The sequence below is a fragment of the Oxyura jamaicensis genome, chromosome 10 (genome assembly GCF_011077185.1).
Source record: "Oxyura jamaicensis isolate SHBP4307 breed ruddy duck chromosome 10, BPBGC_Ojam_1.0, whole genome shotgun sequence".
NCBI lineage: Eukaryota > Metazoa > Chordata > Aves > Anseriformes > Anatidae > Oxyura > Oxyura jamaicensis.
The window spans coordinates 5,078,933-5,096,887 of record NC_048902.1 but is presented as its reverse complement, the minus strand read 5'-3'; the positions used below and the strand labels follow the sequence as shown (position 1 = coordinate 5,096,887).

Sequence of the window (17,955 nt, the reverse complement as noted above, 5' to 3'; positions counted from 1 at the left end):
CAGTTCTTCTACATTAGTACTGGTACATCCTCTTAAAATAAACCATCTGCTAAAGGCAAATTCCTTTGTTCCCTGCCTAAGCACACTTGTCAGCCATTTGGATGACAAAGAATCGGAGAGGGCTGGACAGGAAAATGTTTGGAATGATGAGGAATGTTTAAAAAAGCAATACTTTACTGAGTGCTAAATGACACATTCCTGAGCACCAACCACCGCTTCTAGAGAGCAGAGAAAAAAAGTTGGGAAGCGGAGACCTTGGCAGCGTGACGATGACATTTTTCAACTGCTGTTGAAGGACTGCGCATTTAGGGTCAAGCACCTCTTGGAGGTGCTTGCTACTGGCAGAGACGGCATGATTTGACAGGCAGAGTTTAGGCAACAAAACTCTAAAATTTATGTAGAGAGCATGCTGACAGAAGGTGAGCCTCACCAGTGAAATGTTGTATATTAAATGCAACGTGCATGCATCTGCACTCTATGCATATTATATATTTCAATAGGATTTATATAGGTAGATGTACGCCGGTAGCTGGATAGTAGCAGATAACCTGGAGCATGGCTGAGTTTAAAACGAGGTATTCTGCTGATGATCAGGAACTCAGACTATCTTCTCATCTCCATGTGCAGCTAAAAAGACCTTATTCAAAGTGCAAAGAGAGAAATATAATGCAGCGCTGTAAAATTCTGGCAGCAACTGACTAGAGTTTAAGTGATGGTTTTCTAATACTTTGATTAATATTTTTTATACTCAAGAAAGAATGAATTTCAAAGACCTTTTAATGAAGCCAAATGCTGTACTTCAAAATCTTGAAAACCCCAAACTATATTTTGAGGTTGACTGTACTTGTACCATAGGATCTTTATTATTTCTAAGAAATTGCTGCATCTTTGCAGACCGGCCAATACTACCCACATTTAGACCTGTATTTCATGACAGAAAATTCCCAGCAGCTTTTACAAATGAAATCAACTCATACCTGATTGTTTTTAAATAATAAAAACAAAATTATAAAGACCCGTAGAATTAATCACTCACAAATTCTAATTTCCAAGTGGAAACGATTCCAGTAAGGCCAAATAAGTCGGCAAAAGCCCCCCCTACCCTCCAAGAAAAATAATAATAATAATAATATTAAAACAGACATGCTACTAGACTTTTCAGCATATACATTGTAGTGAAATATTTGAAAAGCCATTCATACTGACACTCCTGTTTTTCGCTATCTTTAAGCACAAGGCTGAGAGCTTGCAACAGAAATTGTTCCTGTCTTTGTTTCCTCATACATATGAGCCAGTCTGCCTCTCTTCAAACATGATGGTGAAGAAAGGTCAAACAAATAAATCTATCAATAACAGGAAAATAGATTGAGCAATGTAATTTTAACTTCTGCTATAGAAATAAATCAGTGAAGAATTTCTGGCACAAAAGATAAATGCACTTAGACTCAAAACCAATATAAATTCACTTACATAAAATTCTTTCAGACAGAAGCAATTATTTACTGCATAAATATAAAACAGCTAACAAAATGCTAAGGTATCTAGTCAACATCACAATGAAAATCAAGAAACCGATTTTCAGACAAAAAAAAAAAAATAATCAGACTAGCAGCCACCTAGAGAACTTTTGCACATTTATATGAAAGTTATTCTTTTCCATGAGTCATCCTATCAAATTACTTTAATTCCAAGTTGATCCTCATTTGGATGCATGCAGAATCCAGAGCAGAAATGAATACGCTAAAGGAAGCTCTCAGATGCACCCCAAAACCAGAGAAAATGGCCATTCTCCGTCCCCTTTTTGTTACCCAGGCCCCCTGTGCTAGCTGAAGGACAGACAATTGGACCTTCACCCCGCCTGGGGCCTCAGTTTGCTGGAAGGCAACCGCACGTGCACTGCTAGAGTGAGACTGAGGGGATACAGAATGCCAGCATCCCATACAGCCACATGTCAGGGAACTGTTATTATATAATTCAAAGACAAACCACAGCATGGCCTAGACATCTTTGGACACTTTCTTAAGAAGGGTGAGACCTGACAAGTCAAAACTCACAATATATGCAAACTATGATGGTTCTGAAGTAGTAAAGAAGGTATTAATTTAACACATGGTAAGTAACATTTCTGTACAGCTCCGTCTGTCCCATTTCACGGTGCCATCCTCAAAAGAAATAAAAATAACCTAAAAATGTACTCAATCCAAAATATATTTCTAATTAAACTTAAATGTAAATCCAGTGGCTGGTATAATGACAATTATGGACTTAATATCCTTGGTACATTTAAACTGGTGTGCTGAATTTATTCAGAAGCATGAAACAACCAGAATCAATTCAGAAACACAAATCAAGGTCAATCAATTTAAAAGTTAGCAAATTAAATTACTTGTTATTACGGTTAACATTCTTGGATTAATCGTAAGGCTGCTGAAGTATCACTTAGCATGATGGTTAGACCTAAAAATTTACCTGGACATTTGGAATAGTACTTGTATCAAACTTTGGATTTGTGTTTAAATGAAATGCAAAACAAGAGAAATAAACAATGCTGAAAATGCATACTGCTTTTTCCCAGAGGAATTGTATTCTTGGACCTAAAGCCTACAGTATTTTCTCTTTTGGTCTGTATTGTATTTCAAAGGTTGCTCCAGTCAAGATCAGTTTAAAAAGTATTTATCTCCATTTGAACTACTAACTAGATATGCTAAAAATAACATGTATATTTCTGCGTTTTTTCTGTGTAACCTACCAACGAAACACAAAGGAAAAACTTAAAGTACTTTATTTCATTACTCATAAAATGTGTTAAGTGGTTAAATAAAAAAATATTTATCTTTTAATCAATTAAACCAACTTAGGTAAAGCAAACTGACTAAAACTAGCTCTACTGTGTAATGTCAGTGCTGTGTTCATGTATCTGTCAATAGACAAAATTATTATTCTAATAAATGAGTCACTTTTGCATGAGATTTGTCTTTTACAACAGCAACATTGCAAAGCAAGTCTAAGCTACTACCGAGGATTTAATCCTCACAAACAGCTGCCTAACAACCACACTTCTCTGAACAGGAACAAATTAAGGGCATCTACAAGACTCCAGCTGTGCTAATGAATTTTCCCTTCCACATCTGCAAACAAGACTAAAATACCTGCAGGACTTTTTAAAGAATGTCAGTGTTCTTACGTCTCCATCCTAAGAAATAACTCAGATTCGTATCATCTGTATTATTACTCGGTTATCATTGTACCAGTTTTACAGATACATATTCAGATTAAAATACTCAGCAGGAAAAATCAAGACAAATAGAAGTATAAAAATAGAACATTTTTATTTGAAAACAAACTACAGAATAATGTCTAACATCTGAAAAGCCATTTATAAGATGACTCAAAAGGAAGAGGAGTTTGGGTTAGATTAAATAAAACAGAAACTGCAATAAATCCATGATTTCAGTACAGATTAGATTGCTTTCCTCAGCAATATAGGCTAGGAACTAGCAGAGCAGCATAGCACAGTATCCTGTTTTAATCACTGGATTTTTTCACTGGGGGAGTGGGGCTGGCTAATCACTACAACAAATTCTCTATTTCTTGGTCAGGATATTTCAAAGAGCAAAATGATTCTTCAGCCTGCCGCATACCTTAAAAATCTACCAAAGGGACCTGAGAAGTGAAATTAGGATGTCATCACAAGCATCCAAGCAAGTTAATGTCTAGAGCCTCTAACCAGCCTTAAAACGTCATTGCAAATCAGAAAGAAGGTGAAACTCCTAGCAGTAACAGCAGCAGCAAAGCGCCGTACAGGCAGCCCATTGCAGCTGCTCTTCGGGCACGCCGGTGCACGTGCCTGTCCTGGCACCCAGGGCGTGCTGGGCACACGGACCCCCACGGAGAGCGTGCGGGGGCACCCTGCTAACAGCAGGCATGCACACAGAGAAATGCTTCTCTGCAAGAAAGCACGCACATCATCATACCCCTTCAGGGGCACAATGCTTACTAAAACTTAGTCAACTAAAAACTAGTAGCACAGGTGAACATCAGCATGCCCTACCTAAAAAAGGCAATTACGTGTTAGCTAATTCTCACTCTCTGATGATCTCCCCCTTTATTGCCACTTCCATTTATTCATGCATTCCACAGGGCTTTATTTGACTGCCCTTAGTGCTTAGTGGCCTCTCTTTTCTCCTCTTTTGAGTAGTCTCCTACCCTACCCTACCCTCTAGAGTTACTATTGTATTTTGCATGCTGACATCCCCTGACCTCTAAAGTGCCGGTACAAATGAGTTGAGCCAATTTCACTTTATTGTCAGTACATGATGAGAAGAGAAAAAGCAACGCATCTGAAAAAGGTTAAGACCAGAAAAGAATGGGAAAATGAAAGCAAGACTCAGCCCTTCTACAGCACTTTGCAGAATTCTTCCTTGGACTTCCAACCCCTGCTGCAGGTGGAAGTACACTGGGAATTATCTGCCTGACTCTGGCTTTAGCTTCACTGAAAACTTGCTGTGTGCATATTTATTGAGAGCAGGCTAGCATCAGCTGCCTCCAGAAAATATGCAGAGCTGGGCTTGTTTGTATTGTAAATAACTGCAGTGCTCTGATTTCCGAGAAGAGTTCCCTCTTCCACAAGGGCTGATTTTAGCAGGAAAATGTAATGTCTGCATTCATTTAAACAAACAGTGTGCTTAAGATGAGGATTTTGGTCATTTCTCCAGTCTGATCAAAAAGTTACCCTATTAAAAATGAGAAAGAAGATAACTCAGGCGCTCTATCTCTTCTAAGGTTCAGGAAATGAGCTCCTTATAAATGTTTCAGCAATGTCTCCCTCGCTGGCATCCCCACAAAACATCAGCACCGTCTCACAGGGAAAGGAGGGAACAATTTCTCTGTGTCTGCACACTGTAGGGGTGGCCATCGTTTGTAACACTGTGAGCCACATACAATATTTGTCGTAAGGCTAGGGCCCATTCAACTTCATGCGTCCACACAACCAAAGGTTAGCCACCCCTTAGGTGTTGTTCACTGACCATGAGGTCTGTGGGAGGAAATACTTGGTGCGTGCATGCACGATGCCGAGTACGACAAAATCCCTGTTGACCAGTTGGACTCTGAAGTGCTGCTGCTAGAGCAGGCAGCTTGTGCAAAGCCAGTTTGCTTCAGTGTAATAAACATTCAAAAATGGATGTAATGAACATTACTGTGACAAGCTCTTTCTACAAGGTAAGATGCATTCCACATCTCTCTCTGAGAGCTGATAATCCTATTCTTCCTCTAGTTCAAAGCCTTCTGCAGTGTGGAATGGGAGTTATGCAACGTTTCTGGGTTGCAGATAACTGTTTACCAATACTCCACAAAAATCACTCATTTTTGATATGTGCAACTAACGCTGAGTATTTCAGAGACTAACATCTGGGGAAGCGTAGCATGGTGATACTTCTTCAAGAACTGAAGGACGATTACACAGGTTTTATTTAGAGTGTGGAAACCAGGCACGAATCTCAGACCAAGTAGTAGCAGGAATACATGGAGAGAATAAAGGAAAGGGAGAAAGAAGTCCAAGACAGATACACATTTTAAGGGAGCTGCTGCCCCATCACTCTGTGGCTTATCATTACCTCACTGCTTTATCTTCCTGCTTGCTGTCAGCAAAATGGTAGTGAGAGGCACGGCTGCTACAAACCCCAGGATCACCCCCTTCAGACAGCAGACGTATCACTGGAAATAAAACCCAGATCTTTGTCAGCAATCCTGCAGACTCCCACCACTTGTAATTTATACCTCCTGAAAGGACGTTAAGGATAGCACAACAGAGGCAGTTGTTGGATGGTAACACAGGTATGCCCAGCACCAGCCAGCAGTCGTGTGCTGTGACGGTCTCCCTCAAATACCCGGGGCTCGCAGGAAGTTGTTGTAGTGGCAGGTCATGCTATAAAGAGGTTTTACAGGCAAAGACCCCTCCAGCATTTTTAGGTGTGTCATCCATATTATAAGCCACAGGTAGAACAAAGCCATTAGTACCACTAACTTCAGGCACTGTGTGGGAAACTAGGAACGTGGCAGCACCACCTCATCTCAGATAACCCCGTGAAGCCCATGGTATTTCCCCCCAGGCACTCTTTGGCCTCTGCCAAAATCTTACACATACAATAGGCTCTTCTCTGGTTATCTTTTTCCCTTGTAAAGAAAAACCGTGTTTTTAATGAACCTCCCAGCTGAATGCTGCTCTCACAACTTGTCCACTGCCACAGCTGAAGTCACAGTAAAGTAGGAAATACAGGGTTTTTAGGGCCTGCATTTTCATATGTACATATTGCAAGGAAATCCAGATCTTTCCCACTGGGGACACATCTCTTCATGCCTGGAGAAAATAAAGCATAAAACCTTTTTTTTAGGCCTTCCTGATGTCAGGATTTGTCCTCAGTAAGAATTTGCTTATAGATAATGAATAAAAGGTTTACAAACAAGATCACTTTGGGATACATATAGACATGGAAATTCTCTAACAGCCAGACTTATTAATAGATCTTAATCTCAGTGTATAATGAAGAAAAACAGTTCAATGGATCCTCCAATTACTTTGATTTTGTCAGCATATAAATCACATACATCTTTAAAATATTAAACCTCTCATTTTTGTTGTGGATAAAAACAATATACTACAACAAAGAAGAGTTCTAAAGACAACGCTTTAAAAAGCTCTTCCCCTTTTTGTAAAATAATTTCTCACTTCTGCTAAATCTTTTATTTTCAGTTTAATTCTATATGCCATTGCCTGAGCCTTCTTACTAGAAAAAGATGCAGACCATAAAAAGCATTCAGTTCTGGGAGCACTCTGGAAAGATTTTGGCATACTAATTCCCTCGATTACTTCTTTAGATCTATTTTTAATCACAATTTTAAAACAATAAAAGTACCATTATACAATATTACAAAATATTTCAGTGTAATTCTGAATTAATTATGTGGCAGCAAGAAAGTCCATATTTATAAGTCTGATTTTCACATTTAGCTATTTAAACTCACATCATCCTTTCACATGAAACCTCAGAATAAAAACGGTCTTCCTTTTGCGAGCCTAATTATCAATACCTTGCTATTAATAGATGAATTTCATACATGTAGATGTACTTACTCTAAATATTTGTATGCTTCAGATACAGACATGATCCATTATTATGTGTCTCAAATCTCTTTTGCAAAGGTTCTATGGCATGCAAGATGCTCTTTTTACCGTTGGCAATGATCTCTTTTCTTTGAAGGCCCCAAGAGTAGAGATTTAGATAAAACTTCTTAATAGGACCACACAGATGAAGACCCATACAGCACAAGCTAAAATTATTGTTTCAGCAATCTCATTCCCAAAGAGAATTCTTACCCTTTGATAAGGTAATGATTACACCAACATCACTTCTGTGACAACAGGACTCACCAAAGCGCTCTAAATCAAGCAGTGCTAGCTGCTGACAGCACACACAGGCACGTTTCCCCTGCAATGAGACCTGGCTTTTCAACACCTGCATGCTACAAGTATCTGGACACTACACAACCCATTAAATCACAAATCCTTGCTACTGATTTCAGTATTTCCTTAAACAAAAAACAGCAAGGTCTTTGTCCCAGAGATAGCTCTACAAGAGTTTGTAATTGGAAGCAAAACAGTCCTGAGAAAATATACCATTTTTCATACTATTAGCATCATTTTTAACAACAACAAAAGCTACACATACTCAGTTCATTCTGTTGGTTTAGATAAAGCTAATTCCACAAATTACATATATTTTAATTATATTACTTTTATTACCATGTAATGCCACACAACACAATGTCTCTCCACATTACTATTGATTTGTACATCAAAAAGATAGCACATATCTCCTATCTGCCTCTTTCGTTCTCATTTTTAATAATGGGTTTATATTTTAATATATTCTTTACCATTATTTTACTGTTTCTTAACTACAATACATTAGGTTGTCAGAGTATAATTTGTTCTGACCAAATTTCCCTGAGTCATCTGAGAGGTGTAACTTATTTTTGGTTTTGCAGCAAAGAATTTCTGAAAACATACCGTGACTTTTTAGGACTAACTCTAATCTATTGTAAACAGTATAAATAGCAAGAAATCTACCCCTTTTTCCCATCTCCATTCATATTAACATTTTCTTTTCTTTCATCATTAGAATGTAAACACCTCCTTAATTAAAAGTTATGTTTGCCCCTATAGCACAGTTTTTTCTCTGAATTCTGTTAAATCTCTAAAGCATAATCTATACAAAATCTTTGAAACACTATAAATTTTCTTAAAATATAAAACAAATACATTTGAACCATGACCAAAGAGAAGCAAATAAGCATACACCAGTACTGCTTAAGTATCATTTGTGATACTAGTTTTTAAGTGATATAAACACACACAATATATATATACACAATATATATATATATACAATAATATATATACATTTATTTCTTTTTCTAGTACTCTACTACGGTCACACAAACCAAATAATTCTGAGGATTTCCTAAAAAATAATCTATTTCACTGTGAATGCAACTCCAACATTCTAGGAATGAAAATAGATTTTGAAAACATATCTCATTTTTCATATTTACTCCTTTTCCAGTTAGTTCATGCATCTTATGCAGGAGGCAATATTAAAATCTGAAATCAAAATATTTAACTTACATTTACTCAAGAACAAAAATGTAGGCATGCATCACTCATTATATAACCAATACGACTATTGTTACACTTGTCAGTGTAGGACTGCAACTATAACATCATTAAGCACAATACATTTTCCGACTCTAACAAACAGGTACACCTAATTCAAGCGGGACAACTGCTTTATTAGGAAGATTCCCAGACAGGATAAATAAAAAATACAAGGTACTTACAGTGAATTCACAGAAATCAATGCTATCAAGGCTTTTGCTTCTGTGTATTCTCCCTTTTATTCTTCTTAAAGAAGGCTTTCCCTGACTTACACTACAGGTAGCACCATTGGGATTTTCGGAAGATGGAGTTACCCTGCCAAACAAAAAGAGCCATGTATCAGACAAAGAAATTATAATTTTATTTATATTTAATATACATTTGCAATTAATACTTTTGCTTAAAGTAGAAAATGTATGAGAGAAGAAAATTATGGTCATGTTACACAAACAAGGGTCTCAATCCAAACTTTAGTTTTCAATCAGTAAGTGCCAAAATAAGACTACAAAAGCATGTAGAAACCTAGCTCCCATTAAGTCCACCACTGCTGGCAGGTTTAGTCATCTGTACGTTTTCTGTAAAAATGTAAGAAGTATCAGAAAAAACAACAGACTACAGAGAAATATATTTTGAAAAAATAAAAGGAATGGTTTTCCCTATTAATTCAGTGGAAAACTGAGTTCTGTGACACGTGTTGATAGCCTGTCAGTTAAATCAGCACGAGCCTGGCAGAATTTGGCTTTTGAGCTTTTCCAGTTTGAGCACTAATGGTACTTCAGCTGCTCTAGTAATGAATAATGATGAACGATAACAAAATGAAAAGGATCTATTAAAGCCATAGAGGTAATATATTAAGGAAATACAGTTTATAAGGTATTTCATCACAGTAGTAGTCTAAATATAGTCCTAAGGGAGTCCATAACTGAAATATTTTGAGTAAGTAATCCATATTTCAAGGAGCTTGTTGGAAGTTGTTACTGAGTAAAAGTAACTGGGGTTAACAATTAACTAAATGTACTAAGTTTTGAAAGGTCAGTGTATTAAACACAAGACAGTCCCTAGTCAGTCTGACACCACACAAGGAATGCTTTATTTCAGCAACTATGCACACCTGAGAAAGGAAAAGTCTTACTGAGCAGATCGTCTTTTGGGGATAATTTCTCAACTGCAGACTTAAAAGGCCACAAAAACTAATGTGTGCGTGTGTGCGCACACACATTTATCTCTATGTATCTTTTTTGCATTTCCCAAGAATTTGGACAGCAGATCAGTGGTTTTCTCTGTAACCGTTAAGATTCCTGTCCCAAAAACCATTTAGGTATATTTTTTGATTTTGTTTTTACTTGGAATTAATGGCTTTGGTATGCACATAAGTGCTTTTCCAAATGATGAAGAGAGGTGGAAATGTCTTCACATATGCACATCACCAGAAAAGGACTTGGCATAGAGTGGGCCGCAATAGCACAAAAGAAAAAACCCAAAGTACAAAATACAAAAAACCACTGGCTGAATACACTTGCATGGTCACGGGGACTCTGAGGTCTGTGTGAGGTCTGCTTCATCTTGAGCTTTTAAAATTTCTTATTCAATTTATAAAGACCTTCATTTTTGTTAAATTACTGTGATACCAAATGGAGACTTTGTTTTCATATGGCTAAGTTTTCAGTTTTTTACACAGGCACACGTACACACACACACAGCTTGCTATCAGTTGCCTCGATAGCACAGTAACTTGTTTTAGACATTTTTCTCCTTGGGTTGATTTACTTCTGGGCTTTCAACTGCAAAGATGCATAGCATTTTCTACATCATTACGTAACTATTATATTCAGATATATATAAATTTATTGCTCAAACTACACCAGCTTTTTGGTATAATTACATATGGATTGAATTGTGAGAAACATGCCTGGCTACTACTGTACTATAATTGTCCACAGGAACTAAAAAAATGCCACAGATTCCCTGCTATAATGTCTTAAAGAATTATTAGGACAAATTTCCAAAGAGAGACAGGTGCTCAGTTGCACCTCTTGTTCGCAGACAGAGTGACACCCACAGAGATGGTACATTTCAGTTGTATGAACGTATCTTTCAGACACCTTACAGATCTCTGCAAACACTTCTGGTAAAGTTAATCCAGATGTACATAACCATACATCTTCTGACTCCATGCCAAACACAGACCTCGGAGCTCACAAAGAGACCCACTGCTTCAGCTAGGTCTGGATTTAGTCTCTCTTCAGAAAACGTTTGAGGGTTGCCTATTTCAGTTGGTCATTACATCTCGATGTTCACCTCTGTCCAATTAAATGCTTAACATGTTAGACTAATGACTTTCTTCCTTAAATTTAATAGAAAAGTTCTTAAACAACTGTAAGCTGCACTGGAGTTTTCTGAATTTTGATTTATTTTTCAAACCCCTTCTTTTCAGGCCTTGCCTGTAAATGTACATCTGTGTCTTTAAATTTTAAGTCTGGTAATGTTTTCTCATACTACGAAGACTTTAAAAAAATAAAAAGAACTAAGAAAAACAACATGTAAAAAAGACAAACATTTAAAAATAACAGGCTAATCAAAGTGATGTAGTTTGTACAAAGAACTAAACTAATGACGTATTTTGAAGGCCCTTCCACTTGGGAGCTCCATTCTTAACAACCACTTGAAAAAACTGCAAGAGAGGAGCATAATTTGCTGCCTCTGGAATCCATCCATCATTTTGTTCAGCTGGAGAATAAATGATGTAGATTACTTACTAGCTTCTATGGTTCCAAATCCTGCTTTAAAAATCACATTTAACTTCAAAGTATTATTTTGTGGGAAGGAATATCACAGTTCAATGATTGTCTTCAATTTTTTTATAAAATCCCTAACTTCACTGTGTCTTTCACAATTAAATAAAGAGATATTTAACCAACTAAAGAAAAACCTAATCAATATCACCAGTGGGAATCTGGAAGCTTTGCACTATATGCTGCTTAAACGAAGTAAGGCATCCACATCTACAGAAGGATGTTTTTTTGACTCTATGGCTGATTAGGAAATTTTGGGACAAATGTAAAGAAATGAAATATCAACTTCTCCTGTGCCTCCGCTAATCCTCTAGTTCAAAGTGCAAAGAGAAGCACTGACAGATATGAGGCAGTCTTGGATGTGTGTCGCCCGCCCTCTCAGAACACTGGATGCAGCAACAAAACCCTGAGGAACTGCAGTAACACAGGTACAGCACTGCAGTAGCAGTTTCAGCTACTGGAAAATCCCACAAGGAGTAAGACCCCAAAATGAACTCCATGAAGTTCCAATACAAACAGGAATGTTAGTTTCGGTGAGTCCAAATTCATGAGAAAAGGTGTTTGAGTTTGACTTGGAACTAAATTTTGCATAAATCTGATAAACAGATTTTTTAATTCTTACTTTTCAAACTTGCTTTGTGTTCTCAACGTTTCCATTGTAACTAAAGAAACCAAGCCTTTTTTTTTTTTTTTTTTTTTTTATTTTAATGAACACTGAAACTATCATGCAATACTACAATTCTGGCATCTGGGCCTCTAACTAAAATAATATAAAATAACTCGTGAAAGTTGCCACATCTGATTACCTCCTGTCTCCATTTTTTATTTGTCTGGTTTAATTAAGACAAAATTTCTGAGTGAGTTGCTAAGTCACTGGCTGTAGTACAGGTGTACAGAGGAATTATCACAGGTGAAGGCAGGAAGATTTCTAAGAGCCCTTTTAAGATCTCTGCATCTCATCAACTAATTCAAAGCAAGCAATCGTGAATCAAAGCTTAAGAATAAGATCTTCAAAGCAGCCTACACTCTTAAAAAGTTGCATATAGCATCTAGACCTTGGAAGGGTGTGAACAGTTCTGGATGCCTTGTTTGAAATGTGCTGTTGCTGCTCATTGAAGAATGTGTTCAATATCCTGGAAACGTAACAGCTTTACAGTGTGGCTTGTCTGGGGACTCCTACATTAAGACACCCCAGTTCATTGATTTCTGGATATTTTATTTGAGTAAAATCAGATGACTCTGTAAATCTCACCTTGAGCCAGAGGCCCTTGTTTATTATCCACAACACTTAAAATGGTGCCATTGACCTTGCTGGTCCCTGATCAGCTATCAGATTACATAACTGTGATTCTGAATTATTTCTCTAGTTGAGAGAACCTTACTATACTTCCAGTCTTTGTCTTCCACTGATAAACATGCTAGCCTAACAAAGTACTAGGCAACAGTTTCTTCGAAGTGCACCATCACATCAAGGGCTAATGACTTAATACACTGTCATGTAATTAGGTGGAATGTATGTAAAATAGCATAGTTTTTATTATTTAAAAAGGTACTTCTTTGCTACTTGCACACAATTACAATTTATAACGAGCTTCAATATTACCTAACTTTTTTTTATAGCTAGACTTTGGCTTAAATGGCTAAACTAACATTATTTCAGAGAGAGTAGTTAGACTCAAGAGGTTTTAAAAATGCAGAAAATTCTCTTAATATGTAGTGATTTGGAGTTCAGAACTCTATAAGAAGTCTTCTTAAAGAAGACTAATTATATAATAAAACATCTTAAAATTAAACATCTTCTGTATTTGTTTTCTGTGTATAGTATTAATGCTATGGCTAAGGCAGGGAGGACGTATCTTTGACAATGATATATCCCCAACAAGCCTTACAATGACATAACTACTAGTTTTCATATCCTGCAAGTAGTCTACCCATCTTAGTAAAGAGCACTGAGGTACTTGTGGCAAATGGTTACTACAGGTGTTCACACAATGCGTGAGTCTGAAACTTCTTTGAAACTTCTATCTCTAGAAGTTACACACACCTCAGCAAGAGATGTGTAAAATTTCAGTGTTTGTGCCCTCCTATTAGAAGCCAGGCTTCCCCAGTACGACGGCGAGGATGTCAGCTGGGCTCAGCTGAAGGTGACCAGTATGCCTGCTGGCTCCATCAAAAGGCTGGAAAAGCTGAAAACACCCCCACTGATCTGCCTGCAAGACCTAACAGTTATAGTCACTCAGTATTTGTTTGGGAAAACAAAAAAAAAAGCCTAATATGAAGCAACGACTAGCATCACTGAACAGTCACCTACTACACATAATTCTTGTGTACCTGCAAGTACCTCCAGATATAAGCACAGCATCCTGCCTTCATCAGAAAAAGGTATCAGTTACTTCGCAACATGAATACATCCTTACAATGTGCTAAACTGAGACCCAATTATCCCAATTCACGCAAATATTAACTGAACCAGTAATCAAAAATGGGTAATGGCCATTCTGGCGATCTGTATTTTTCCACATACTTCTGTAGAGACACCCAAGATGTTGAATCTTTGCTGCTTTATTTCCCTTATGTAGAGGTGATTTTTTCCTTAATTTGATATTCCAAATATGATTCTCTTTAGAAGTGACACTTTCTTTTCTCCCTAGGGATAGTCCTAACGATAAAACAGGCATCCTTCAGCAGCATCCTGAACTTTGAAGCCCAGTCCCCAGCCTGAACACAAAGACCCTGAGTCAACAAAGCTTTTAGATCAGCACTAATTCCAGACAGGCTGGTTACTCTTCACTGATTTCAAGTATGTTTATTCATCTGCTTGAAAATAAATGTGCCCATGGAATATCTTACAAGAAGCAGCTATCAGTAACATCCAGGCTTCTTTATCACACATTTCGCTTAACAATAGCACCGATAAGATCAAGCAAAATGCAAAGTCTGTAGCGCACTGCTTCTGCCTTCTTTTCTGCAACCTACAGATTACTTCAGTCAACCACCAATCATTTTTAAAAGATCAGGGAAATGCAAACATGGAATAGCCTCGGCCACTCCCATAGTATTTTTTGTAATGAAAACACATCAGCAACTGAGCTTTTTGCCTTATTTCATGACTCCATTTTCCTTTGTGCCAAGGGCAGCAGAGGGAGCAGCCCAAGCAGAGGAGACCTTTCAAAGCAGAGGCAAACGCTGCAAGAAACATGAGAATATTAATGAGAATTATTAGAGTTGCCAGAAGATGCCCTGCTATTTTTTGTTTGGTTGGTTGGCTGTTTTTTTTTTTCCCCGATACTTCTCCCTTTAGGTGAGAAACATTATTTTCAGTGTAGGAGGAAATTATGGTGCATATGTATAGTTCCCCTTAACTATGATTTATCATTTCCTATTCTAAAAGAATTTAGGTTGCAGATATCGGGATTCCAGTAAATATTGATATCCATTTAGTGTTTTAAGGTGCTTCCAGGACAGCGGTTAGTTTTTCTTAAGTTCATTAGCAAATGCATCATGCTGCACTCACTCTTAAAAAATAATTATAAAATAATATTAACAAAAGTTATCAACAGATGTTGACCAAAAAAATCCTGTGTTGTCTTACCAAGGTGAAAGAAACTGTCACACAGCTTTCAAGGTGCGAGTTACCACATTCCGAATTCTTCATTTTGTTTCTGCATTAATGGTCTAGCTAAGGCATGATGCTAGTATGAAGGTTTTACAATTTGAAAAACTCCATAAAACAACCCATTTCACAGTGGAAATTAGAGATTCAGAACAAAAGTACTAATTATGTGCTGCTTACAACTATTTTAAACATAACCTCAAAAAAAAACCAAAACCTTTGGTGCAGAAAGAAGTTCATTATACTGCAAGCTTCTCATGTTGCCTCAGCCCTGCCCTGGAAGGAGGTTCCTGCCCTGAATGAAGACAGTTTATTGCCTTGATAGACTCTGCTAACTGGCAGCATTGTGAGAGTGGTTTTTGTATCCAGATACAGCCCTCCCAGCAAGGCTGTTAAGAACATCCTACTCATCTCATTTAGGTTCCTATGTATTAGATTACAATGCCTCACAAAAGCAGGAGAAGGTCTGTATCAGCACTTTGGGACTCCAGCAATTTCCTTTGTCACCAGGTCCAAAACTCTCGTGTCTCAACTAAACCTCCTCATAAAACAGTCAAGCTCCACATGAAGCACAGTCAAGTTCCCATCTCCACCAGTCTCCACGGCGAGCCTGCGGCACAGCTTCCTTCTATTCTGGCCAGCTCTCTCTTTTATATCCAGCTACTTTGCACCAACTTATTATTAACCCACCATGAGATATCAGTGTCCATCTTTTTTGCTTTCATTTGTACCTCTGCTTTCAAGCATCACAAACAGAACGTAGATTTTGTGAGGGAAAGCAGGAGAAAATTGGAGTGACAGATGCTCTATAAAGAATGAACCACTGCTGGTACCTTTTTCATTTTCATTCAGTAGGATTCAGGTGGATTATCTCAACCAACAAAAAGATGAGCATTTTAACCCTGTTTTATTAAATTATGTATTTTGCTTCCACTTTCAATATGTATTAAAACCTCAAAGAACTTGTGAAGCTGACTGGTTAAACAAAATGCTGTTTGTTTTGTTTTTGTTGTTCTGTTACTAAATAAAAAGAAACAAAAACCAGCATCCTTTGATTATAAAATGAGATGATTTATACATTTTCTTTACGCACCTTGGAGATTCCCAAAGAGCTAGTCCTGGAATACACTCTTGTTTTCTATGTTGGAAATATACACTAATATTGCATTGATTTTAGTATTAATATACTCTTCACTCAAATATCTGCTTTTTCTTAATGGGTGATTTGATACAGACTAAGCTTAAAAAAATTTACATGACAAAGTATCCTTAAGCCTTCTCCTAAATGCATCAGAGAGTAGCATTTCATTCATGTGCAGAAATTCTATCCACAAAGATAATGCCTAATGCTATTAAAGTTCTCCAAGGAAAAGTGACTACATATTATCATGTCACCTATTAATAAGAATATCCCAGAGACATGCTTTCAAATCTTAAATAATTTATACATATCCCTAAAATTAAGAAATAATCTTATTTTTCCCTAACACTCTTAGTCAACTACATCTTCGTAAGGCATAACATTGCAGCAACATTCAGACAAGTTAGAAATGTTATGAAATGCACTGCTTACGGTACGTATTAGTAGGAATACACTATCTTGTTTTGCTTTCCCTCAAAAAGCACATTAATTTTGCCACAAAACTAGGCAATACTGAGCTGATCTAACTACAACTGAAGACATCAAATAGAAGTTGGATAATGTCCTTTCAGACTTTAAACATATGCAAATATAAATAGCTTCACTTGAACGTGTCAGCAAAGAAAAAATTTCCAAGGAGACATGGGAAATATAAAACAGAAGTGTTAGCATTATATTGCCCATAATTAGACTTTCAAAAGAAGCAATATATCGATATATGAAACATGCTGCTGCACACAGATGAGGAAAGCGTTTGGGGAAAATACAATAGGTACGGTAGTGGCACTTTATGTAACTTACATAATCAAAATCAAACCACTGCATACACTGTTTTGATTTGATTAAAGGTAATAAAACTTATCAGCATGTCAACAGATTTTTGTCTAAGACTACTTTTGTACATTACAGTTAGTATGAACAGATTTGCCAAACTGCTTTTTTCGGCAAGTCATAGAGCAAGATTTGGAATTTACGACAGAGCTTATTAGGTGCACAGTGTTTCTTCAAGTGATGCATTGCCTTGACATTGTGCATGCTGGCTGATAATATGCATATATATGGAGAGAGTGAGTATAAGACACATTCTGCAATTAAGGTAATACCCATATTTGTTGCAACTGCTGATGTAAATGTTTCGGTTCACGAACTACCTATTTTTAAGCAGCGTGACCTGCCCTTCCATGACACTTCACTTTCCTTCACTGGGAACGTTTAAGTCCAGTGAAAGAAAACCATATGAGCATCACCACCTAAAATGTCACTCTTAGTCTTTTATGGAAAACAAATCCTCGGCGTACAAATTCTTCCTTGGCATTTTCCCCCCTGAAAACCTGACTTGACAAGTTCACGGATTTTCTCCTCGCGATTTGCCCCGGCGGCGACACGCGTCCCAGTGCCTCAGCCAGGCTCCCAGTGCCCGGGTATCGCGGTGCCATATGCCTGGCGCTGCCCTACTCACCCACATTACACAATTACACTTTAATACATTTTTCATGGCATGTTGTTGATTCAACCAGAAAAATCAGTTCAGCGCGCCCACCGGCGAGCCAAAAAGCCACCGACGAGGGAGGCGAGGCAGGATTTCGCTGCGACCTGGGGCTGCCCACAGCGCGGCCCGCCGGCGGCCCCGCGCTCCCTTCGCCCCCCGGGTGCCCCTGCCCGGCGGCGGCGCCTCACCGGCAACCGGGGCCGA

At 37.7% G+C, this 17,955-nt stretch overlaps 1 protein-coding gene across 10 annotated transcripts in view; it reads right to left on the bottom strand.

The window, feature by feature from the left end:
* Nucleotides 1-17,955, bottom strand: part of TJP1 (tight junction protein 1) — a 192,386-nt gene that overhangs the window by 145,021 nt on the left and 29,410 nt on the right. For 9 of the 10 annotated variants that reach the window (XM_035336322.1, XM_035336323.1, XM_035336326.1 and 6 more), the window contains exon 2: nucleotides 8,899-9,031. In XM_035336322.1, coding sequence (XP_035192213.1) covers nucleotides 8,899-9,031 — 133 coding nt within the window. Of the gene's footprint in view, nucleotides 1-8,898; nucleotides 9,032-17,413; nucleotides 17,461-17,955 lie in introns of those variants that run through there. The other variant, XM_035336325.1, reaches the window with a different exon arrangement.